Genomic DNA, 26,176 nt, shown 5'->3' with positions numbered 1-26,176 from the left:
ATTGTCTCGACTCATAAAATGTGGTCTAGATGGATGTTTTATTGTACTTCTCCAAGCAGCTCCAGGTTGTATAAACCTATGATTTCAGGTCATTGAGGCTAGTTCTTAATACCATTAAGATTTTAAAAGAGCAAATACAGTTGGTTGTAAAATGAATTCAGTCCACCACAAAGCATTAATGATATGTAGTCAATCATATTACTTTTTAAAATAGCAAAAAATATTAAATTCATCAAGGATCTATGAGAACAGCTGTATTGCACTAATTAAAAAAACATGTCTTAAGTTATATAATATTATATTGAATTTACATATGTCCTAAATCAGTTCAGATCATTCCAACTCGTTTTATTAGGAGCCAATTCAAGGTCACATTTGGATTTATATATATGCAGGGCCCATTCAATCCTAATGATGTTAAAAAAAAAAAAGGAAAGAGTGAAACTCAGTTTATCCAGTAATGCTATTTAGTAAAAGATAAAACATCTAAGGAAGTCCATGTGACTGAGAAAAGACATTGGTTTTGCACCACTCCCTCCTCCTAAGGATTTCAAGTATTTGGACAAAATTAGGAGTGTATATTTTTAAGGGAAAAAAATATATAAAAAAAACTGTAAAAGCACACACCAATTGGATAAAACCTAAATAAATGGTTCCTAAAGCAATTATCTTCCACCTGTTTGGGATTTGTTCCAGTATTTAGTTTAGCAGAAACAAGATGAATGTGTTAAGTGAAGAAGTTTGCACAGCTTTTCTCGTAAGCAGTAATTTTTTACGCAGTAATTGAAAATCCACATAACTGGAGGCTGCAGGATTAGCATTTAATTTATCTGAAAAATCCACTAGGAGTTAAGATCATAAGTAGTACTATCCGTGTTAAGTTTTTACATTTTGGTTAACTATGCAAGTCTTGTTATCTTGGAAACTTCGTTAACAGGTATAAATAAGGTCCACATTTGGTCTGTTGGGCAGAAAACCTGCATTGTTTAGTCAGTTTTATGTACATGCTGTTAGAGGAACAGGGGCCACTGGTTAATTCTAGGATAATAAGAAACTGTGCTATACTGCAATGATGAAATGCCGTAAACCATTTTTTTTAAAATATGTATTGTATAAAACACCTAATGTGACTTTAATATATTAGCTGTAAACTCTGCAAATGATTTAATTTGCAGTTTGGCAGTTTTTCCAGTAAAATTAATTGACAATGAGGCTGAAAAACTAAAATGCTTAAAGATTAAAAGCCATGTTTTTTATTTAAACTGTGTCTTAGTTAGAAAGTCTGAAAGGATATAGACAAATGAAGCATTATCTTCACTGTGGGGTTTTGTTTCCTCATCATCTCCCCAGCTTGCTGAGGTTTTTCCCTCACCATTTTGGTAGTGGTGTTTGATTGTCTGCAGTGGTGGTAGAGAGGGATCTGTGGGGGTTCCTTGTGTTTTCGCAGCTGTGATCCTCAGGTTGTAGTCGAATGTGCGGTGCCATCTTTGCTGGCCTCTGGTTCAACACTGCTGGACTTCATCTCCACTTCAAGGGTTTTAGTGGAAACCTCTTTCGGAGTCGGGTCTTTGATGATATCTGCATGATCTGGACTTGCCTTGGAATCTGGTCCAGGCGTACCATTGGTTATAGGTTCTGCTGGGGTTGGTTTTGGGGGCTCTGGACTAGCAGATGCACTCTTAACTTCAGGTGTTGGAGATGTGGTGATGGGAGCAGCAGTCTTCGGCTCTGGACTTGGACTGGATGAAGGCTTAGGGTCAGCTGGACTCAGACCAGTCTTGGGTTCTGGGCTTGGACTAGGAGCAGGTTTTGTATCAGCTGGACTCAGACCAGTCTTAAGTTCTGGGCTTGGACTAGGAGCAGGTTTGGGATCAGCTGGACTCAGACCAGTCTTGGGTTCTGGACTTGGACTAAGAGCAGGCTTTAGATCAGCTGATTTCAGACCAGTCTTGGGTTCTGGACTTCGACTAGGAGCAGGTTTTGGATCAGATGGACTCAGACCAGTCTTGGGTTCCAGACTTGGACTAGGTGCAGGTTTTGGATCAGCTGGACTCAGACCAGTCTTGGGTTCTGGACTTGGACTGGGTGCAGGTATTTTGTCAGCTGGACTTAAACCAGGCTCAGGACTCGGGGTTGGGCTAAGCTTAGTATCCAGTGGTTTGGGTGCGTCCAGCTTTCCCTCTACAGGCTGAGTTGGGGCTGTTTTGGGCTCGGGGACAGGGCTTGCTTTAGTTTCAGGTACTGGTGGAGCAGCTGGCTTGGTTTCAGCAGCAGAGGGAGGGCTTGGTTTGATTTCAGGAGCAGCAGAAATGCTTACAGCCTCAGAATCAGGGATTTGATCGGGGACATCAGTGTCAGTATCCAGCGGCAGCGCAGTGTTGAAGCCAACGCCAGAATCACTGGTCTCTAGATTACCGACGCCAACCTCTTTAGAAGAAACCTCCAGACCCTGCATTTAAAGAGACAATGAGTGAAGGTTGTTAGCTGGACATCTGTGAGGCCTTTACACACACTGATCAAAGGCATGGGTATTATACTAATTTTAAGGCTTCCAAAGACACAACAGCATTTGTTTTAAAACTAGATTGAGTTGCATACATTTGAATTTCTCCGTTCCACACAAGGAGAATATTAAACTGACATAATATATATACCTAATTGTGTGCCAGTGTCATCCAGGTAACTGTTGATTTAAGATTATATAAACTAATTTTGGCCATCTTTGATATTTCAAACTATTTGTACCAGTACTCATGGAAGCTAAACAGCCCTACATGTACAGCATGATGCTCCCACCACCATGCTTCACAGTTGTTACAGTGTTTCCATGTTCAAAATCCTCACTTTGTCCTGACCAAATGATCTTCTTGTAGTTTTTTTCCCAAACACCTCAATCATTGTGTTGTTTGAGCTTAAAATTCTCCAGAATGCATTTGTTTTGTCAATGTCAGAGGCCACAAACAGTTTGAATGTGTTTATTTTGTAATTTTCTCTTATGTGCATTATTCCAAGACTGTTCTTTCTTCTTGGGGGGGGGGGCATGTTTTTTGCTGATGGTGAATAGAATAGAATCATTAAGGTTTTACAACAGGACAATAACGTAAACGCACATCAAAGCTTATATAGATTATATTAGACCTAAACCCACTGAAGCCATTTCTGCACTTCCGTTTTAAAGCTGGATTAGTGGTGGGAAATTAAACATTTACACAAAATATACCATTTCCATTAGAAAACCAGTCTCACTTATATTCAGAATTATAACAGAGGCTTGTTTCAGGGTTATGTATGTGGCTTTTTCTGCAACTTTATTCAAATTTCAGTGAGGGTCTATGAATATTTTTAATCCTGTATCTATAATTTTGGCTGTTACAATGTTTATTAGAAAAAATGCACAATACATTTTAATAGGTACCCCCTTTTTATTAGAAATTGATTGACCATTGCTTCACCCTGTGAGAAAATAAAAACTTGAACATTTTTAAAAGCCTTAAATTGAGATAATATCCATGACCAATAGAAACTAGAGTTGAGTCCATCTCTTGCAGACAGTGCAGGTATATGAAAAAAATCGAGGAAGAAAAAAGATAAAATTGCATAAACCAGGATACGGGAAGTTCTGCTACAGTGCACCGAGCATGGGCTGGCTGCAGGCTTTGGATCAAGGTAGAAATATATTTAACTCAATAAAAGGCAGTGGCAAACAGAAATACTTTCAGCCTTAACTTAGGAGAACTGAAGGTTAGGGCAGGCCTCAGGTTTTCTGGGAGTTTGCTGCAAGGCAGAAAATCTGCATGTTCACTTTTTTTTCTTTGGGAAAGTAAGAAAACTCCAAGAGGACCTGAGAAGTCAGAATGGTTCATAAAACATTTCAACAGATCAAAGATATCTTTCAGCCCTAAAACGTTCATTGCTTTTATTCTTTGTTGCACAGGAAGCCACTGCAAAGAGACCTGGACTGAAGTGATCCATTTTCTTGATCTTAGTCGGAACTCTAGCAGCAGCGTTCTGAATAAGCTGCAACTGTCTAAATGTAGAGAACAGCATAAAAGGTTTTCAGTCATGATTAACATTTCTCCATCTTAGCTTGAAGGGCTGTGTCATTTCTTTTTACCTTAATGTCAACCTCAGTGCTTTGAGATTTCTCTGTGTTGTCTGCTTGGGAATGTTTGGACTCCTCACTGAGTTTAGTGATGTTCTTGACCACCTAAAAAGATTCAACACAGACACATAAAATGTAATAACTGTACAGGGGTAATCTTCATTGTCAAACATGATAATTTCTCAGACCTGTCTAAAGGCCTCGCCCTCATCTTCTTTGCCAGCGTTCTGAGCAAGTTTCTCCAGCGCAGCGGCTCTCTTGGCCCTTTTCTTAATTTTGATTAGACAGGACAGAAGGCAAACCAGTAGAAGGAAAGCCAACAGGCCCAGCAGGGCAATGATGGCAACATAAAGGGAGTCCAGTGTGTAGGCTGTGAGGGTGACACAGGGAAGGACAACACTGTTAAAAAAAAAAAAAACACAACCCCATTCTTTGCCCTGAGCTCTTTAGCAGTCAAGCCTATTTTCAAAAGTGTATTAAATTAAAATGACAGTTAATCAAATCATTTATTTTCTGTTGAAAAAGATAAAAATAAATTGTTTAAGTGTTGGGTGACTGTAATTTTAAAAGGTTCTAATCAATATACATAAGAAAAAACTATTTTCTGTCTTTGTTTTACTGGATCTCAGTTCTACTTTTGGCACAGCTCATATTCACATCCATATGGGATGACATGGAAAAATAACTGTAACTAAATGGTATTGCAGCTTCCATTTTATTTGACAAATTAGCACTACGTTTTTTTTTTTTTGGGGGGGGGGACAATATAAAGGAAAACTGAAGAAATAATCATTTGAGGTGTTCCTCAGGGCTATATCTTTAGCCCATATTCAAAAAAATATGTAGAAATTTCCATTGGCTTGAAATATGGAGTTTTACAACATCTGTTGCCTCATGCAGTGTATGATGATTATAAATAGCTTTATGTCTCTGTTATCACTTAGCCAAAGTATCAGGCATCTTCAGTTCATCTACAATGCTGCTGTCAGGGTTTGGAACCAAAACCAGGAAGATGGATGATATTAAAACAGTCCTTAAGTAATTTCTTCGGCTTTTATTGGTCTTAATAGAAATGTATTGTTTTGGATCTCATAATTTTCAGAATTGCTTATCGGAAATGATTTATTAGCGAATCCATCATGAAATATCCATTCTGCTCAGCTTTGAAAGCAACTCCTTATAAAAACTTAGAGGTTCATTGTTTAAAAATCTTTTCTGTAAAGGTCAAGAGCATTTTAACAGTTATTTTGTATTGGTTTTTGTGTGTTTCAGTTATTTATTTCTTTAAAACGCATCTTAATATCTCTTTCTTTCTTTCTGTCATACTTATTTTTCTCATGACTGGTTTAATGTATTTCTCTTTAATATTGTGTTTTTTTTACCTGTGTTTTTGTGTAGAAAATAATAACTTGAAATTATTGTCTACACAAATGCAAATACAAAACTTTGCATGTTTACAAACAACAGTCATAACCTTAAAAGCCATAACCATAAACCTTTCAGTTTAGCTGCATTTCTTGCTTACGTTTTAATCCCAGTTGGACAGTAGAGATGTTGAATCCTTGTAAGTCTGTGACTCTAAACAGCCCGGCATCAGAGGCCTTGATCTGATCCAAAAAGACCACAGAACCTTCCAAGGAGAGACGGTCCTCGAAACCGGAACCCTAGGGTAAGGAAGGGAATTTGACATGAAAACTTGTATTTCGATAAAGGGGCTCAAGAAATAGTTAAGCCGCATTTAAAGATCAACACGAATGTGCTAATATATTAATGAATATGACTAACAGCCATAAAAAAATATGAAGAAAACAGTTAAGAAATTTGTGTTTGTTCTTTTATCATATAAGCTAAGCTATAATGCTCAGTGGCGGATAGCACTGCTGCCTTGCATCGAGAAGGATGCGGGTTTGAATCCCTGCCCGGGGTCTTTCTGCATGGAGTTTGCATGTTCTCCCTGAGAATGTGTGGGTTCCCTCCAGGTACTCTGGCTTCCTCCCACAGTCCAAAAGCATGACTGTTAGATTAATTGGCTTCTCTAAAAAATCACAAGCAACCATCACAACCCCACTTGGGATTAAGTGTGTCAGAAAATAAATGGATATATGAACTAATCATATATATTCATATATAAAGAAGGGAATATACATATTTTTTTGTTTTACCATCTTTTGATAGATGCCTAACACATTTTCTATCAGAAAATACCTCTTGGTTGAATGAAAATTATTATAAATCCAAATCCAAATATGTTGGGTTTTTTTCTAAATAGCTTAATAACCAAGTGCTAAATCAAGCTCAGGCTACTAGCCTCAACATTTGCAATTTGATGATAGAAGTAGTTTGTACAGTCAGTGTAGGTAAGTTCCACTTATTAACTACTACACTTGTTATCCAAATTCCACTTCTATTTGATTCAAATCTTTATAAGGCATTATCGTTTTTCAAACTTTGGCCCTTTTATATAGCCTTGTTATTCATCTGGGAATAAATGGTGGCCCAGTTGTTATTCTTTTAGCCTCACATTCAGACGACACTGGGTTCAGAGTCTTGCAATGGTTTCACAAAGGATTTTAAACACTATCCCTATGCATACATGGGTTTTCTAAATGCCTCAAGCAAAATACACTCATATTACGTAAATAAGCCCCTTTAATATGTAAGTGGGTGTTCTGTATATGATGGGCTTGTTGCTTTCCAGGGTGCTCCCAGTCTTTTAAGCTAATGACTGTTGGGAAAAGAGACCTGTAATCCCACAAAACTGTTGGGTAATCTGGTGTTTGGGTTCAAGGAATTGTTTACTCAGCCTTGGTTCATCAACTCAGGATTGATTTACAAAATAGCCTAAATAATGTTCTTTAACCCAGCAGTTTTTAATTTGTCAAATCTTTAAAGAAGTTAAGAGTTTGTTCATAGTTACAATTATGAATTCTCCCTTATCCATCAGCAGAATGTTTTCGGGAACTTTTGGGTCTTGGCTGTAGTAGAGCTGAACCAAAGAGCTGTTCAGAATAAGGTTGATCTTCAGTCTCTCACCAGTTGAACGGGTCTCAAACTTATTGTGTTCTGCAACAGACAACAGAGGAGGAAGGAAATTTGATAACTTCACATAGGCTCTGTTAACAGACTGTAAGTGCATTAGCCTACCATTAAGAAGCCATTAAAGCATGCTGTGGGGGCATAAAACTAGAGCAACAACAACATCCTGAATGAAGACATTAAAGCAAGTCATGCACAGGTGGAGATAACTATTTTGCCTTTATCTGCTGTTCTCACCTTTGACGTTCAGGCATACTTTCTTTTGGATAAAACCTTTGCTGTCCCTGACGGTGAAGCTGCCTTCGTCGGCAACTGTAGCAGCACTGATGGTGATGTATCGCTCACTGACGCTGATGCGACCTCGATAGGGGTCTATGGAGGTCCCCGCGGCAGTCAACACCACAACTGCTGGTCTGCACGGACAAAAGTTGAATGAGGTGAACTTTTCTCAACCTTGTGTCTCAGGCCTGTCTCACTGCATGTGTGTCAATGCTGAATAAAAAGCATTGCTAACATTAGTTCAGAAAAGAAGTGTGATTGTGCTGACTCTACCTCGATGTCTGGTTGGCCTCCACTGCACTGGGCCTGTACTCCAGACTGATTGGAGTGTTCACCCCCGCAATAGGAATTTTAAAGTTATCACCATATTTGACGATCTGTTCGATGGTGCAGTCTGAAGGGTAAAAGAGGGGGAGGAACCTTTTAATCACAAATAAACAGAACAGCAAACTTGATGAGAGTTGACAGGAAAATGCCTGACGATTTAACAAAGGCCAAATAAGAAATGACAGCAAAATTGGTGAGGGAAGAGAAAGGAAAAGGAGCTTGGCAGATGTGGGGAAAAAAGAAACCAAATGCAGAAAAAGAAAGAAGCACTGATCCGGAAATATCAGGGTAATGGGAATGATAGGGTACGGACACAAACCAAGAAGAGGGAAAGACAGAGAGGATGGACGGAAGTAGGGCTGAGATGGTGGTTAACAAGGTCGATAATTGTTGCCTGACATCTCCAGCTTTGCTGTCACGGTCCAAAAACAAACACACCTCTCTATTAACTATCATTACTTCTTCCATGTGGCACTGTACCCACATATTATTTTACTACACTTGCTTTATTCCATGCACACTTCTTCCTCTCTGAGTTTAAAGTAACACAAGTCTCCCAATAGTAGTTTAAGATTGATCCAGTGTTTGTGTGTGTGTGTGTGGGGGGGGGGTTACTGATTGGCATTACAACACAGTGATTCTGACACTTGCCTTGGGTCCTTAATTAATTCTGACCCTAAAGTAGAAAAGAATGCAGCACCCTCCACTTTAGTGTTAACCACTAGTAATAATAGTACTTTCGTCTTTCATTGCAGAAAAATATCAGGCTAAAAAAAATAGGAGAAAGCCTTTAATTTATGTACATTATAGGAGGAAAAAAACAAATGTAGTTGATTAATTTATCTGAACAATCCCTGTTGCCATATATACACACAACAAGTCCTGAAGAGTACATGTAATAGAACTATTTGGTAAATTGTACTTTCATCACAGCCTCTGAGAATATTTGACTAATTGATGTCATCTTGTTTCCCTTAGGTATTAATAGAGTGACACAGAGGCTCATTCTCTTTGTCAGCCATCAAAATGGACAATCTAAAAGAAGATCCTTTTCTCATAGTGTGAGGGCACCAGCGAGGAGCAGGCAGTCTGTTTCAGCAGCTTCTTTTTTTTCCTATAATCTTTTTGCTGCTGTAAAAACCACAATTTCCCCATTGTGGGACAATAAAGGAATTTTCTATTGTATAGTATTCTATTCTTTTTTAGTGAGGCATTGTTGCATATGTTTTATTAGCCAGTGAGTATTGACAGCAAAATAGCAACTCTTTTTTTCTTTTGGTTTGTAAACTAAAAGTTGTATTATCTTCTTTTATTATTTAAGGTAATCCAAAGGCAAGCTAGGGAGACCCTACAAGGGAAATTTAATCTCCCGAGCAAAGTAGCCTCTGGGATCATCCAAGGATTAAAAACCCTCGTTAAGGGGATCCACGATTAGTTCTAACAATAGACTTTATATGAGAAATATTTTCTATGTACACAAAATACAATAAAAAAATACTGTAAGCTGTTTAGTTTTAGTAAATATGAATAAATATAGTCAAAAGGATGTTGCATTGTTGTTTACGCTACATATTCTGGGTAGAAATATATGCTACATCCTGTAGCAAAGGAGATATTGTGTGGGGAGTGTTGGCGCTGCACAATGGCAGCCCACTGCTCCCCGAGGGGATGGGTTAAATGCAGAGAGTTCATTTCATTGATCGTTCTTCTGACAGTGTAATAAAGTTGACAATATTGTATTCTATCCTAGCACTAGGTCCATGTAGCCAAAACACCAATGAGTAATTTTAGACCTTTTCCGTTTTAACTGGAGTGCAAGGAAACAGACAATAATGTAGAAATTACAAGGGGTAATGAAGATAAGGGGAACCAAACGTAGGAAGGGGGAAAGTCAAACAAAGAAGCTGTTGTTTGTGTGGAAGCGTGGCTCTAACTGAAGATATTCACAGTAATCATTGGCATAAAAAAAAAGTCAGATATATTAGAATGATGTGTGGCAACGACTGAAAGATGCATTACTGTCACCCACATTAGGTCCTGCAAATAGTGTTAGCTCTAGATAGCATAGTCTAGTTTTATCAGCTGTATGTATAACACCTCATGATAATAAAAAAAAAGAAGAAGAAAAGAAAAGAAAACAACTAGGGTGATGTTAGCCTTCCTGTTTACACTGTTGGTTTCATTTCAGTAAGTCCGAACTATTAGGGTTGATGACTCCGTCAAAGTTAAATAAGGTGGACATCTTGGCCAGGCATTGTATTCCACTTTACCATTATGGATTAATTTTCACCTTTTCTTGTGTGTGTGAATTCATTGTGTAAACATAAATCAAACCTGGATTAAATGAAACAGTTAATTTTGTTTCTATATATGTGACAGTTCTTGTTTTAAGAGAGAGATGGCAACCCTACATGCATTGAGCAGATAAAAAATACCGGTAGGTGAAAAATATAACAAAGGATGTATTATTTTAATTAATTATAAATACAAAATACATTTAGGCCAACATGTTTAACTAGTCCTGGATCCCTTTAAGGTGGTGCTTCGAGGTGGGGTAACACCTACAGCAAGCGACTGAGATAAGGATTGAGAAAACTGTATTTGCTGTTTATGAAAACGATCTAATCTTTGTTTTGTTAAACCTTTAATTTTTTCATATTTATCATTTTCAGCAAAACAAGTGCTGCACTTTAACTATGTCCGCAGGCTGTTAATGGCATCCTTAAATTTCCCAGTGTGTGGAGTTGCTCCGTACCTCGGACTATGAGTTTTATTTCCTTTTTGTGTTTGGGATTCTTTGAATCCTTCAGGATGTATAGCCCCTCGTCACCCTCTCCCACAGCCTCTATGATGAGGTGGCTGAGTTGCAGGCTGTGTTTGGCTCTACTGCTAATCACTTTCCCCCCCCTCATCAGAACTGGGTCTGAGGGGTTCCGAGGGTCTGAATAGTTCCTGAATGTGAGCTCCACCTCGTATGGTGGGAGCACGATTTGGAAATCCTCTCCATGGAAAAGGGTTATTGATTCTTCTCCTGGATTGAAAGGGAGAAAGGAAACAAACATTTGCAAGTAGAGGGAGAGGACAGCTCATAACTCAAACGCCATGGGTGAGAATCAGTGATATAGTAATAAGAAACAGTTTTACCTTGTAGAGGGAATGGAATAGCTGCAATACCAAATAAAACAGAAGTAGAAAATAGCTATCAGGATATTTTAACTCATTCTCATCAGTCATGTTCTTGTTCAGTAAAACTTTGGGTCATAAACTAATAGTAAATATAACTTTTTTTTAAATTAAGTGTTTCAGACACATTAAAGATTTAAAAATTTTAAACCAAAGTCATTAAAAATGCTTTTCAATGTTGAAAAGACATTTAACAGAATAATCTGTACTACCTGCAGAGATTAAAAAACTGATCAGAATCCCACTGACTTTCATCATTGTGGCAGACTTCTGCATCTGAAAAGAGAAAGAAGGTATAGATGTTTAAAACAAACAAAAAAAGAGAGAAAAATCTCTGTATCCAAACCTATAGTTTTTTATCAATATAAATCTACAGCATTTGGTGTAAATACAACAAATTATTAATGTAGGTTGTCATCATTGTTGGCACCACAAACAAATCCTACAAAATACAGAGAATCTAAAATGTGAATATCTATATAAAAATGGCTTTTATGGTGTGGAAGGGGATAAAAGACTTCGATTAGGGATTAGTTCTGATCACTGGCCAATTATAACGCCGACAGGAAGGCATCTGATTGAAGTCTATGGTCTGCTTGATCAGCCAGGTCTCTCTGGTCAACAACAAGGATTGTTTAACATACATAAAAAATATTCAAATTATTTGCGTTTCTCAAAAACATGCAATCAAACCTGCAGTTAAAAGAGAAGAATCCCACTGAAACTCAATGAGAAGTTTGAATTTCAGTCTCATTTGAATTGAGAAAGCTTCCTGGAGAGGTGGCGAAATGTCTTCAAATCTTGGAAACCAAGTGCAGTGGATTTTTTTTTTTACTTTTTCAGAATCAATGAGAAGAGTTTGAAAAATTATCTGCAGCCCCTTTTCAGTAAAGATATTAGTGTTCACATCATATTTCAAGCTTGCCGTCAAACAGTTCACTTGTAATTATCAACAATTTGCACTTCTTTACCATGTATGACACTGGATTTATGCTAATTTCTGCTTTGCTGGAAGTCTACAAAGATAAGCTGACAGCATTGAGGGGATCGGACATTGAATATTAGGGGATCTGACATTTTCTTGCTTACCAGGACAGCCTGAACTCTATTCCTTAAAAAACATAAGAGCAGCATTAACAGCTTGTTCGGGAGATTAAAATTTGTGGCCAGTTTCTGAATTATAACGTACTTACACTTTAAAACCAAATATGAAAATCAGCAACTAGGAGCTCTCGAGGTGCTTAAAATGTTGTCATGGATAAAAAGTTTTGTGTACTCAATCCCTTTACCAGGCTGATAGTTAATTTGTAGTAAATCCATTTTATCAGCCATACAGGACACAAATATATAATTTAGCTGTTTGTAAAGGGACTTCATCATTAAGGAGATCCTTCAGATCTGTTGGTTTACGGGATTTTGGGATACGAATAATACGATATAATACTACATACATTTATAACAGGTCTGTCACATTTCCACTAAGAGGGCTTGACCAGTGGTGGAAGGTAGGTCCAAAAACACAATCCAGTCCACATGCTTTTTTTGTGTGTTTTTCTATTTTTAAAAGAGTGGTAACTACAATTCAACAGATCACAATATCATGTTTCTAAAACAAAAGTAATTTCTTTGCTTATTTTTATCTATTTGTGGCTGCACCGCACTGCTGAGAGATAAGATCACTCTCTTCATCTTTAGCTTTCCAGCTAAACTTTACTTTGAAACAACATGATTGCAATCACTTTTGACAAAAGGGCCTTGTTAATGATGAAAATATGTATTCCCAGATCACATTACTGCAACCACAATATTCCATTTTAAATCTGGTGTTTTGAGTTTGGCTTCATTAGAGAAAAAACATCTTATAGTGCAGCTGTACATTATGGAGAAAAAAATGGAGATTACTGGATATTGGGTCTGAGCAAGACCCTTAACCCCATACTACTCGCTGGGCGCCCCACGGTGCAAGTCCACTGCTCCCCAAGGGGATGGGTTAAATGCAGAGGTAAATTTCTCCAGTGTAAGATCAATTAAGTTCATTTATTATATTATATTGCTGTTTCATGTGAGAAAACCAGTTTTATTCACAAGTTCCTGCAGCTCCACTATTGTTACTGTCAGACTCTCAACAACCTACAAAAAAGTTTTTTTTCATGACATCAAGGTTCCATATGTTCTCCTGCTATATATTACTGCTTTTAATGTGGCATGGCATAAATAGGTAATACTGGAAATGTTTATGCTTTTATGCTTCTGACTTAATACAAAGTGATAATACGGATCTTTTGTAACATTTTGTGCTAATTATGTGTTTACTAAATGACTCCAGTCGTCAAGTATTAGTCCTAAACAACTTAAAAGGCTTAATGTTGGAGCTGCATCAAAAGCCGCTTAAATAGAATTACTTCAAGCAAATGAGTACTCATGGAAAAAAGATATTCCTGCTTTTTCGAGTTTAACATTTTCCCTCCATTATATTAGTTGGGGTTTTTTCAGCTGATTTTCCTCAGAATACATTAAACATTATTTTAGAAAACAAAACCCAGGCTATTTAACTGGGGATTTGGTATGATCGTTAAGCTTTTGGGTTTTCTGAGTCTCTGTTGTAATTATTTCTCTGTCCTTATGTTCGCTTACGTGTTGCCATATTAGTTTGATTATTTTAAATTTAGTTTTACATGCTTATTCTTGTGTTCTGTTCTTTGTGCATTTAAAATAATTTCTGTAGGTTCTGTTTTACACTTTGGCTTGATAGTTTTTTTGTGTGTGTGTCTGTATGGTTTAGATCCTCTTCCATGATATTTAGTCCTTGTTCTTCTCTCAGACTACCTGCTTTCCATTTACCTCAGCTGCTCCATAAAATGCCCTGTATTTAAAGACATTCATTGCTGGATTCCTCCACTGCTCCATTAAACTGCCTGGTAACAGTGTGGCTGTATTTGTCCCTTAACCTATTCTTCCTGTGGTTAGCCTGCAGGCTCTTTTTATATTTGTTAAAGTTTTCCATTTTCACAGCCTGCTTCTGCTCTTGGTTCCTTCAGAGATCATTAAACACAAGCAATGTGTTTCAATTATTATAATAAGTCAGGAAATACATCAGCATAATATTTGGAAGCCAAACTGTCTCATCAAGTTATCAAAAGCAAAATAAAAAGTCATATCAAGATTTTCAATGTAAATCTTTTCAATGGAATATATATTTAAAAAAATCTAATGGAACAGGCCTGGATAAAATTGATGGTACCACCAAGAAAAGACTGAAAATAATGTGACCTAAGGGGCGTGTTAAATTTAGGTGTGTCCATTAATTATCATCACAGGTCTACAATCTTGTTATCAGCTTGTGGGCCATGCAAAATGGCCCTTCCCATTCAAAAGCCAGCCAAAGCAGCCCACTTCCCTGCAACTCCCAGCAAAAAAGATGAAGCTTCTCTTTAGATCTTAAAGCTACATTGTGTAATATCAGCGACATCTAACGTCCAGACTGCAGACCGCAGCAACATGAACATCTCCCCCCCCACCGCTTCTAACCTCCAACAGTAAGGCGAGCGTTACGGGACAAAATGTCTTCCACGACGTCCGCATCACCTACCTTCTCAAGTGATGAGGTTTGTTTACATAGATAATTTTACAGATAGTATTTCATTAGTCTGTGTGGGGTATTGATTTCATGTAAACTTAAGATAATAAATATACCCGTTATTTTTTCTACATCGTTGTGACGTTTTGGTGAGCTGCTTTGCTTTGCAATCGCTAGTTTGTTGGCTCTGCGCTGCCGTAGCGCAAAGATGTCTGCCTCCATGGCTGCGAGACCCGCTCCTATGTAATTATAAATAACGAATTCTAAGGCAACGCAAATATTAAGGTTGAGAGGCTGAGCTCGTAGATGATGATAAATAACATAATTATGTATAATATATTACATTTCTGACTGTATATCCCTGTAATTATTACACACTGTAGCTTTAATGTCCACAAATCATGACAGAATATTTTAGTACAAAGATTGATGTTTAAAAAGGAATTGTAGGTGACCAGCCAAGGGCCCATCAAGGAAAGTGGGGAAATCTTGAATGGCTACTAGTGTATATAGGTATATAGTAACTGTGCTATTTGGTGACATGGTGTGTATCACACTCAACAAGGACTAAAGGAAGCAATGAAAAGAGTTGTTTCAGGAGATTAGGAAGAAAATATAGACTCTAAGCAGCTTAATGTATCACTGACTACAGTTGCACACGTTATTCAGACGTTTAAGATCCATGGGACTGTAGGTAACCTCCCTGGATGTGGTAGCAGTAGAAAAATTGATGATAAATAAAAAAAAATGGATTGTATGAATGGTGACAAATTAGTCCATAAAAACTAAAGACATTAAAGGTCCATTATAGGCTCAAGGAACATCATTGTCAGATTGCACCAGTAATTTGTTTTTTAAGCCAAAGTGGACTTAATGGGAAATGACCAAGAAGAACACCACTGCTGAAAGCAAATCATAAAAAAGCCAGATTGAAATTTGATGAACTTGTTGACAAGCCACAAAGCTTCTGGCAGAATGCCCTAAAGACTGATGAGACAAAAATGGAAGTGTCTGCCATATCAGCTCTATGTTCACAAACGTAAAAATTAGGTGTATAAAGAAAAGAAGACTGTCTGTGCCGAAACATGGAAGAGGCTCTGTAACGCTCTGAGGCTGCATTGCTTCATCTGGCACATGGTGTCTGAACCTCTGTAGGGTTCAATTAAATCTAAAGACTATCAAGGATTCTAGAGAGAAATGTGCTGCCTGGTGTCAGAAAGCTTGGTCTCAGTAGTAGGTCATGAGTCTTCAACATGATAATGACCCAAAACACACAGCTAAAAAACTCATTGAACTATCTGAAACGGTCTTCTTTGAGCCATGAGGTAAATCCTTTAGAGCATCTTAGGAAGAAGCTGAAACAATGATGTCTGGAAAAAGAAACCTTTCAAACCTGACACAAGTAGAGCAGTTTACTCATGAACAGTGAAAGTACCTGCTGGGAGGAGCTCAAGTCTAACTGAGAATTACAGGAATTATTTGATGGTAATGATTGCCTCAAAAGGTTGCACAACAAAATATTAAGTTAAGGGTACTATCATTTTTGTGCAGGCCTGTTCCATGAGTTTTTTTTTAATCATTCTGTTGAAGCATGGTTGAAAAGCAATGGCTGAGTTTAATTTGTTAATTTTCGTATATATTTTATTTAGTAATACTTTTGTCTGACTCAAGTTATTTATGTAACAATTTTTGATTTTGCTTTCATTAAAAATTGGTACCTAAAATTTTGTAGTACATATGTATATGGTCAAAAATACAAGAAGTATGTTTGGAAAAGTCAAGGCATGGTGGAGGCAGCATCATAATCAGTGTTAGTTTTACTGTTCTGGTGCACTGCACAAAGAAGGTGGAAAAACAATGAAAGAGTAGAGCATCCAAATTCCTAAATGTCACCATACATGAACATCAGATGATAACAAACACACATTAGTACAATGTCTGGAATATTTAAAGCAGCATGAACAATAATTCATCCATACCATTAAACCAAACCATTTAATTCAGGTCTTTCTAAGAAGAACTGTGGACACATCTGGTAGAATTAAATGTTTAAGGCATATATTTGTTTTTAAATCAAATATAATTTAAGCCCAGAGAAAATTTGTTAAACAGAATAGTATAAATGCACAATTTAAAGCCCCAGATCAGTGATACTTTTAATGAAAATGAGTGTATATACATTTCTGCCTGACACTGCAAACACAAAATACACAGTATGATCTCACATAAAAGCAACACCTTAAGATGACAATTGCATAAATAACTCCAATAGTCTTAATCATCAAGTCAAATGAGACTGATTTCCGTGGATTCAACAAAAGCAAGACATCAAAGGGATGGACTTTAAGAATGTGTTATTGGTTCTGATTACAAAAATTGATGTTGAGCAAGAAACGTCAGCAGTGATAAAAGACAAACAGTGCAGCATGAAAACAGCTGACAAGGAGGAATTGTTTACTGGAACAAGAATGGACGTGACAAATGTAAGCTTAAAAAAGAAAGCCTGTTTCTTTATTCATGCAATCTGATCTGTCTGCAGATAATCTTGCAGCTTCTGCAAATTCAGTATATCTGACACTGTCTACTGGTTACAGTTAGCCAGCAGGATCATAAGATCCCTTTGAATCTCTGCTTTTGTTGAAAATGCTTTTTTAACTTTACAGAAAACTCTCAGTTGAAATAAAATAAGCAGTATTTTTGCAAAAATTGCAAAAATTAAAACGAAAAACTCATTCATGTCTTAAAGAGGTCATCATTTAGGAAAATATATGCATTTTTATGAGGCCATCTGGCACTGTCATATATAGCATAGCGATTGCTGGGCTAAAATAAAGCTAAATAGTTCATAAATCACAAGACTGTAAGTAATAGGGAGCAGAGTAATGACTTGGCTTTATTTAAATCAGTAAATGTCTTGAAACAAAAACAGTTGCAGGAAGTTCGTTCACCTCCTCTGAATCTAGCTAGGGCACTTTCGGAGGAATTATGATGAGGCGGCAGAGGTATCTGGGGGGAGAACAGTGTTTGTACAGAATAGAAATTGCTGCAGTTTTCCCTGACACAGCCCAGGAGCAGACTGGGAGGGACACCTGCAGTGCTTGCAGTCACACTTTGCAGCAGCTATTAAACATGCAGCAAGGATTAAAGCGTCTCTTTGCAACAGAGAGGACACCATAAGACTTCCCAGTCTGTAGGAAATCATTCCTCTTTGTCTGAGCCACCTTTTAATATCTGCTTTCGCATTCAATCCATTTAACATAAGCAGGTTTGAAAAGAACAACAGTTCCTCATTGTTAACTGTTTTTTGTTGGCAAGTGTTTGCACTGTGTCATAATCTGACAACCAGAACTGCTGTTTCACACATAGCATCACTGAAGCCTCTGCACTCTGGGCCAGGAGCCTAACAGCCCACAAATTCGATTGTATCTGAAAGAAAATGTGCACAAACCATTGTTCCCGGACTGCCAAATCATTAATGCATTTATATTTGATTCGATTTGCCCCCAATTTGCCTTTTTAACTTCGTTCTGAGATTTTAAAACGTCCAGTGAAGCTGCACAATCATGGTCTGATTCTAAGCAACAAAATAAATGAACGCTTGCTGCTCCTGCAAGAATCAACATTTAATTAAACAGAAATCTGAGGTGCAGGATTGGTTGGCTGGGATAGAAAGGGGAAGGGAAGCAAAGGGAAGAGTGTCCATCTGTTTGTCACAGCAGTTGTCCTCATTGGCAATCTGTTTCACAGTGAAATCTTGAAGCAATAAAAAAAAAACTGTAACCATTGTTTCTGGGAAGCTGGATGCAAGACATAGACAAGTCCCAAATAAGCGCAAAAATATTAGCACAAAACTAAAATAAAACACAGTTATTGAGCAGTAGTGGTTTCAAATATGGGCCATATGGCTCACTGTCCATGGTGGCATGGCTGCGGGGAGAGCACAAGCAGTTTTCCTCATTTGTAACCCTAGTATACCCCAAGTATAACCTGGATAAATGTTCACCTTTACATTTAGTATTGGAAAGGCTTACTGTCTAAGATGGTAGGGGAGAGGGTGACTCAAGTACTAAACTTAACAAAAACAAAGAAATCCTATCAATTCATGCTTCCATGTCATACCTGACTATCCTTTATAAAGAGTATATCTTTATTGATTTAAGTTGAGCATTTCATGAATAATGGAGATATTTGGTCATACAACTGGTATATTCTCTGATAGAATTAATCTTTTAAGGTAGGCTTTTGACACTAACCCCTGTTTATTTCAGTCAGACAAATTACACATTATGACCCCTTATTAAGCCAAATTAACTTGAATCCATCATGTTTTCTCAAAGAAGGTAGGATACTTCCCCCTGGATGGTACAAATAATTTGCCACAATCTTTTAATGGAATGTGAGCAATTTTCAGTTTTTGAATTTGACTGGTAAAGGTGAGTCAAATGCTGAGTTTGAATTCAGCGTCTGTGTTCTCGAAAGGCCAGATTTGTCAGTCGATTACTGCATAGTGCGGTGCCGTGGCCTGTTCGGATTTGAAGACTCCTTGCTATGCAGCTGACAAATGCTGCATTCTTTTTGCCCTTTTTGAAGGACAGGTCCGGTGTATCCCTCGTAGCCTTGGGTATCCCGTGATTCATTGCGAGTCCAAACAAGCCGGCTGCTTCTTTCTCGGAGGAAAAAGATAAATACCGCCAAACGGTGATGAATATTGTAATTGCAGTTTAATATAATACAGTATGTGAATTTTTCCATCTGAAATAAATAAAAATAGTTGCTTTAAACGTTTACTGAGTCAGATAAGTGGCGGGTTATGTTTGGTTTATTGAAAGGTTTTATCTGTCCCTGTGCAAATGGGTTTGGCTGACATTTAAGCTCAGATTCCAATATCTATGGGGACTATACATGTGATATTCGCGACAAGAGTACTGCTGCTGAAGCTCCTCAAATTGTAATTAGTATACAGAACAGCGGTGAGAAGTTCAGCATCCATTCAATGTAATGATCTTGGCACTGATGACTGGCTTAATTATTCATTCCATTCACCTGTCCAACTCTGCCCGGTTTCTAATGACTGCTCATCTGATCCACCTGCTCCTGCCTCTATTTAAGGAGCTTGCATCCAGTCATCAGGGCCAGATTATTTCTGTTCTGTCTAGGCAGTGGTGAGAGTGTTTTAGAGTGCCTTAGTGTTGCTGATTTCCTGATTCTGACCTGTTCTGCCTCTCAACCACTTAGCGTACCTGTTCCCATCTGATCTCAGTGGTGAGAGGGTTTTTATCTTACCAGAGTGTTTCTGATGACCTGATCCTGACCTGTTTTGCCTTATTTTCACAGACCTCCAAGGACCCAGTCCAGGTAGACCGGGTCCTTGGAGGACGCAGCCGCTAAAATCAAACACACCCATAGTGGTACAAAACCCAGGCAAGAAGCATAGACCAAGGCACAGAGACAGTTTTAAAAAAATGTCACCAAAATGGGCAGAGCCAAGACAAGGCAAAGTGTGGGGGTGAGCAGAGGGGGTTAAACGGGACTGTGGTCAGGAGAATGGATAATAAATATAACTTGTAGTGGCCCAGCTTTGATGGCTCAAAAAGGTGAAAATCCACAAAGGCCACAGATGCACCATGGACTTATTTTATGCAGGCAAAAGAAAAAATATTTCAGGTACAATCCTTTAGTTTTGTCAGTTGATTTTCTTAAGGCAAGCAAAAAAAAAAAACAGACAAACATTTCCTCCATGTTTCTCTGGCGCAGGTAAAAAAAAAAACCATACACCCACTCAGATGTATGCTGGTCCTACAATTGACTGCCTATTTACAAAAAATAATTAACCTAAATTAATCATAACTAACCAAAAAATAAAGCAATAATAACTAAATAACCCAAAAACATATTCTCATAACAGATATTAAACAATAGAGTAAAATAAACTTGGCTTGATTATGCACAAAAAACATTTTTAATCATTAACAAAAAATAATTGGCTCCTACATAACTATTTAACCTAAATATCTAAAAAAAACAACATGCTTATATATAGGTACTCAGAAATCCGAATACTGCACAGAACAATGTCTTTGTCAGTGTTGTAACAATGGCTGTGTCGGCCATATACAAACTATGGAAAATACAACAGTCCAAGTGGGAAACGGGAATGCCATCACCTTCTGATTTACAGCACTTTCAACCAATAGGAAAAACAACTCCAGTAGCGCCCTTTCAACCCATAGAGTTTACAACAAAATGTCTCCATTTGCACAGTTTCATCAAGAAGGCAGGCACCCTTAAGGCCTAAGTTATAGATTTTATATTGTTACAGCACCATTGAGGAAGCCTGTGTAACATACGAGACAATTACTTCTCAACACAGTAAGATTACAATGATTGCATTACCATTGGCAGCTAAAGAAGTTAAACTTAGAATCCAATTTGTTGTTTCCTATCAGAGCTGATCTTCAAATATATCTGTGGAAGAAAACAGTTGAAAAGAGCCTTTTTCACAATAAGCAATTCGGGCTTAAATGGAAAAAACCAATATGCTCAACCATGATCTTCATCTTCAAAGGAATGTTAAACAACAACAAAGCATCTTCAGTCAGAGGTTTTCATCAGAACCGGTGGAAGACAGACTACTAAAGAAAATCTTTCCTTTCTACAGCTATTGACATCAACCACAACTTCTTAGAACGAAACCCATGAGTTATGGTAAAAATTTTATTTCCCTTTTGGATCAATAAACATTTTTTTGCATTCAATTGAACTAAATTAACAACATATTAGATTGAGCATGCATACTTTGCCATTGATTATTGTGTAATTAAACAAAATAAAAGTTACTTCCTGAGTAATTGGCTGTGTCATAACAACAAGTCTATCTATCTATCTATCTATCTATCTATCTATCTATCTATCTATCTATCTATCTATCTATCTATCTATCTATCTATCTATCTATCTATCATTTAAAAGATGATGTAGGACAGGACTGAAACTGCCACTGATAATGACCTTTTCATGCTGATTTCCATTGATACACAGTTTTGTATTTGCTATCATTCTATTAGTGACCCCATTGCTCTGTTTAAAGTTTTTAATTTCAATAGTTCCCTTCTCAAGCTCTTACTTTCTTCTGCCTGTCTTCATCTCTCTCTTTATCAAGTCTCTTTAATTCACTCCTCCTCATCATCTTCTACAATCCAAGCCAGTGAATCCCACTTAGAAATCAAAGCCAGTATCTGTGTTTTCCTCTGAACGCAGAGCAGAGAAGGGGGACAGACAGGTCTTTGTCCCCCTGGCCTTCAATGACTGCAGATGTGTGGGAGGCTACAAAGCAAACCCTGTGCCTTCATTTCTTTTTGGTTTTCACTTTGCTGCTTTTGTGATAGCGTTCGGGGACATGAGGTCAAGTGCAACCATGATGCGCAGGATACGCAAAGGCAGCTCGGGCCCATTTAGGCACATACTGTGCTCATTTATTAGTTATGAGGAACTGAAAAAGAAATGAAAAGCTCTGTTATATAAAGAGAAGTTGATAAATATTTTCAACAAATTCAATGTTTTCGCAGAAATTTGGACAAGTATGGAGATGGCAGAAAAAACATGAAGTAACCATCCTGTCAAGACGAATCCATAATCTTTATTGTTTATTGCTCAAAAGAAGCCTGTAGCGCCTGATAACCTATTTCCTTAGAAAGCCAGCTGCAGTGAAGTAAATGATAAGACATGTTTCCACCATATTGCTTGCACCTGTCACATCAATTAAAGTCAGTGGACATGAGGGACCAAAGAGGGGATGGGGAGCATGCTGGAGATAAAAAATTGGGAAATAATTTATATGTAAACATAAAGTAAGACTGCAAAGAAAAATATATATATATATACTAATTCAGGTTATATTTCTTTAAGATATTAAGGTCCCTGAAGCTGCAACTGTGAGCAGGACTCAGAACTCTAGGCCTCATGACAATGCATAATAATTATATTTAAAAGAAAAATAAGGTGGATTTACACCAGAAAGACAGAGGAATAGAGAAAATAAATTAAAATACAAAATCAAATCTGAGTGCATATTTAAATTTGATTGTGTATATATAATATATGTGACCAAATTTAATCATTTAATCATATTTGAACTATTAAAATGAATTCTCTTCTGCAGCAGGCTCCATGCTTGGTTAGTTTAAAATGATCTTACACCTTTCATCTTCCAGTGATAAACCTGCATGGCAGCTCAAAGTGTGGATCGGTCACATCCCAGTCGGGACAGCTCATCCAACACAAAAAAACTGCAGAATTTAACCCGTCCCGCTCCGGAAAGCACACACAAACCTCAGCTCACGCAGGAAAAGCCTGTAAAAGCCAAAAAAACACACTTACTGTCTTCCTCCTCCAGCGGTCGGACAGGGATGCAGAGGTGCAGTCGGGGTGATGCTGATGAAGGATGCCTCTCAGAGGGGAAGATCTGCTGTAATGTTTGCCTGCTCTCCCTCCCTTCCTGCCTCCTCCGAGGAGCTGCACTTCACGACTCGGGCAACAGCATTTGGAAGATGATCAGAATATGTCGAGATCCGAACTCGGAACCATTCGACTCGTGTTCGGGAAAAACCGGGGGCATAGCTTCCATAGAATCCACCTTAGATCCACTAATTTACTCTGGTTACATGCACTTATATCTGAATCACAGTTCATGCTTTTATTTTTTTTAAATAAACGTTCACCACTATGGAGGACCAATTCTGCCATATTTAAAAATAAATACAGAAATATATAGATGCTCAATAGCTAAAAAAGCATAAAATTAACTGCCCCCCCAAAATACAATAAACAAATAAATGTAGGTAGAATTTTATGGAGGACCAACTCTGCCATATTTAAAAAATAAATATAGAAAGAAATAAATGCTCAATAAATAAAAATGCATACAAATAATTGCCCCCAAAAATACAATAAACATATAAATGTAGGTAGAATTTTATGGAGGACCAACTCTGCCATATTTAAAAAATAAGTATAGAAAGAAATAAATGCTCAATAAATAAAAAAGCATACAAATAATTGCCCCCCAAAATACAATAAACAAATAAATGTAGGTAGAATTTTATGGAGGACCAACTCTGCCATATTTAAAAATAAATACTTAAATAAATGCTCAATAAATAAAAAAGCATACAAATAATTGCCCCCCAAAATACAGTAAACAAATAAATGTAGGTAGAAATTGAATTATACAGTGAAACATAAATGTATATATCTCTTTTAATTAGCTTCTTTATTTATTTGCCTTATGGTTTGGCTGCAGATATGCAACAAACAAAATAAGCATCTTTCATGAAACTGTTTTCATAATTATTTTTAAAGATCACAAAACCCCCAGTAGCCTCATTATCTTTGAAAGTAGACTTGGGGTGATGTACTGTGACAGTGTAACATGCAAGACACAATTACATCTTAACACAGTAAGATTACAATGATTGAATTACCACTGGCAACTAAAGAAGTTAAAGTAAGAATCAAATTTGCTGTATCATATCAGAGCTGATCTAAAAATTTATTTGGGGAACAAAATAGTTGATAAAAACAGACCTTCTCTGATTTTCTGTAATTTTCATGACAGAAAATGATTTAATAAAGAATTCTTCATTAAATTGAATGAAAATGATAATCCCTTTAAATGAATGTTAAATAACAAGTGTCTTCAGTCAGAGGTTTATCCAGAGCTGGTGCAAAACAGACTGCTAAAAAAAATCTTTCCTTTCTACAGCTATTAACATCAACAACAAATTGTCAAAACAAAACCTATGAGTGATGGTAACATTTTTATTTCCCTTTTGGATCATGAAAGTATTTTTTGCATTAAATTGAACTAAATTAACAACAAATTAGATTGAAGCAAGCATGCATACTCTGTCATTGATTACTGCATTAATACAAATAAACAAGTTACTTCCTTAGTAATTGGCTGTCATAATAACAACCGTCCATCCAACCATTTTTCTTTTAAAGGATGAAAGGATGATTTAACTCGTGTTCGGGAAAAACCAGGAAACATCTTCTATAGAATCCACCTCAGATCCTGAGTGTTTTTAAATGTGAGACAGTTGAGCTAAGCTATTTACTCTGGTAACATGTTCTTAGATCTGAATAACAGTTTATTATTATACATTCGCGAACATCTGAGAGTAGTTATTGTTACAGCTTTTACTACGTGAAACAAAGATTATTTTATGAGAATGCCAGTTTTAGGAATGAATGAGTTGCTGAAAATCAAGAAACATATAAATCGTTTTTGGCTGCAGATATGCAGTAAATATATTTAAGAACCAGCTGTTAAATCAAAAATGTCTTCAGATGGAAAATGTTAGGTAGGTCCCAAAACAAAATATGTATCTTTTATAAAACTGTTTTCATAAGTATTTCTAAAGATCACAAAACCTCCAGTAGCCTCATTATCTCTGAAAGTAGACTGGGGGTGAGCCACCCACCATTTGGTTTCCTATCTAGAGCAGCAAATTTTACACGAGCTGTTAAAAAGTAGCTTATTATTTCTACTAGGAAATCAGTTGCAAATTTATTTAAACTTTTTAATGTGAGACAGTGTAAAACAGATGCATTAATTTTCTACTAAATAATGGTATTTCTGATAAATATTAGTTTAATGACAAGGAATAAGAAAGATGTAATATATACGTTTAATTTGTTCTATTAATGCAATTATTTTGGCAATATTGCATTTATTATAAAATCAGAATCAGACATACTTTAATAATCCCAGAGGGGAAAAAAGGCCTTAGTTGCTTCTTCAACATTCTAGCCAACATTAGGAGCCGTTATAGAGGCTTCCTGTCATGGTTTTGGTTATGTTGTGCTTTACTTTGCTCCTTGTTTTCTAGTTTTTATTGGTTTAATTCCTATTTTGTTGTAATTTCTAGATTTATGTTATTTCTCATGTTGTCCTCTGTTGCCCTCTTGTGTGTGTGTTCCTTTCCCCTTGGCCCCCTTGTTGTCTCCTCACACCTGCTCCTTGTCAGCTCGTTAGCCCTCCCTTTGTCTCTGTCAGCTATTTATGCTCTCCCTCTTCGTTGGTTCCTCTGTTGTTGCTGGTCCTGTCATCGCTGCAATTGTCTCCCCTCGTCCCTCCCTGGCTCCTTCTACATGTTTTCCCTTGATGTCTCCATGGTTCTGGTCTGTTACTCTTTAGTTGGATTTTTGGACTGCCTTTGTTAATTTTCATAATTAAACTACAAGTATTCACCCCAGCCTCTCGGCCTCTGCGTCCTCCAAACCTCAATGAAACCCTGACACTTCCAAGAGCCACAGATGACAGACCCCTGATCGAAACCAAACAATAAAAACCGTTGACCACAAAAAATATTTTAAAGCCTTAAGCCTTTCAATAGGTGAATGTTTGACAACCTAAATATCTTTTATTTTACAACCCCCCCCCAAAAAAAAAACAAAAAACAAAATACAAAAGAGCAGTTTTGCTAGTTTTAATAAAATATATTGCAATGTTTGGCATTTTGTTGAGCCATTGAATAATAAAAAGAAATCAAAAGGCTTTATGGATTTTCAAATTGCAGATTTTCTGTGGCACATTATAAATAGGCTCTTTCAGTTTGGCTCTGAGATCTTCCAAGATGAGTGAAAATCACTGTAGACTTAAGATGAAATAA

General features: G+C 37.1%; 1 protein-coding gene across 1 annotated transcript; it reads right to left on the bottom strand.

The window, feature by feature from the left end:
* Nucleotides 1-35: 35 nt before the first annotated feature.
* On the bottom strand, nucleotides 36-23,035 carry LOC107082229. The gene is made up of 11 exons (XM_015370793.1): nucleotides 22,881-23,035; nucleotides 11,140-11,203; nucleotides 10,889-10,909; nucleotides 10,500-10,775; nucleotides 7,691-7,811; nucleotides 7,376-7,551; nucleotides 7,020-7,165; nucleotides 5,628-5,766; nucleotides 4,291-4,472; nucleotides 4,115-4,207; nucleotides 36-2,449 (listed from the first exon to the last, which is right to left on the bottom strand). The coding sequence occupies exons 2-11, from the start codon at nucleotides 11,201-11,203 to the stop codon at nucleotides 1,457-1,459; spliced, it is 2,211 nt and encodes a 736-aa protein (XP_015226279.1). The 5' UTR covers nucleotides 22,881-23,035; the 3' UTR covers nucleotides 36-1,456.
* Nucleotides 23,036-26,176: the final 3,141 nt, after the last annotated feature.

This window comes from Cyprinodon variegatus, unplaced genomic scaffold (assembly GCF_000732505.1).
Source record: "Cyprinodon variegatus isolate N-32 unplaced genomic scaffold, C_variegatus-1.0 Scaffold48, whole genome shotgun sequence".
Lineage (NCBI taxonomy): Eukaryota > Metazoa > Chordata > Actinopteri > Cyprinodontiformes > Cyprinodontidae > Cyprinodon > Cyprinodon variegatus.
This window is presented reverse-complemented; position numbering and strand designations above follow the sequence as displayed.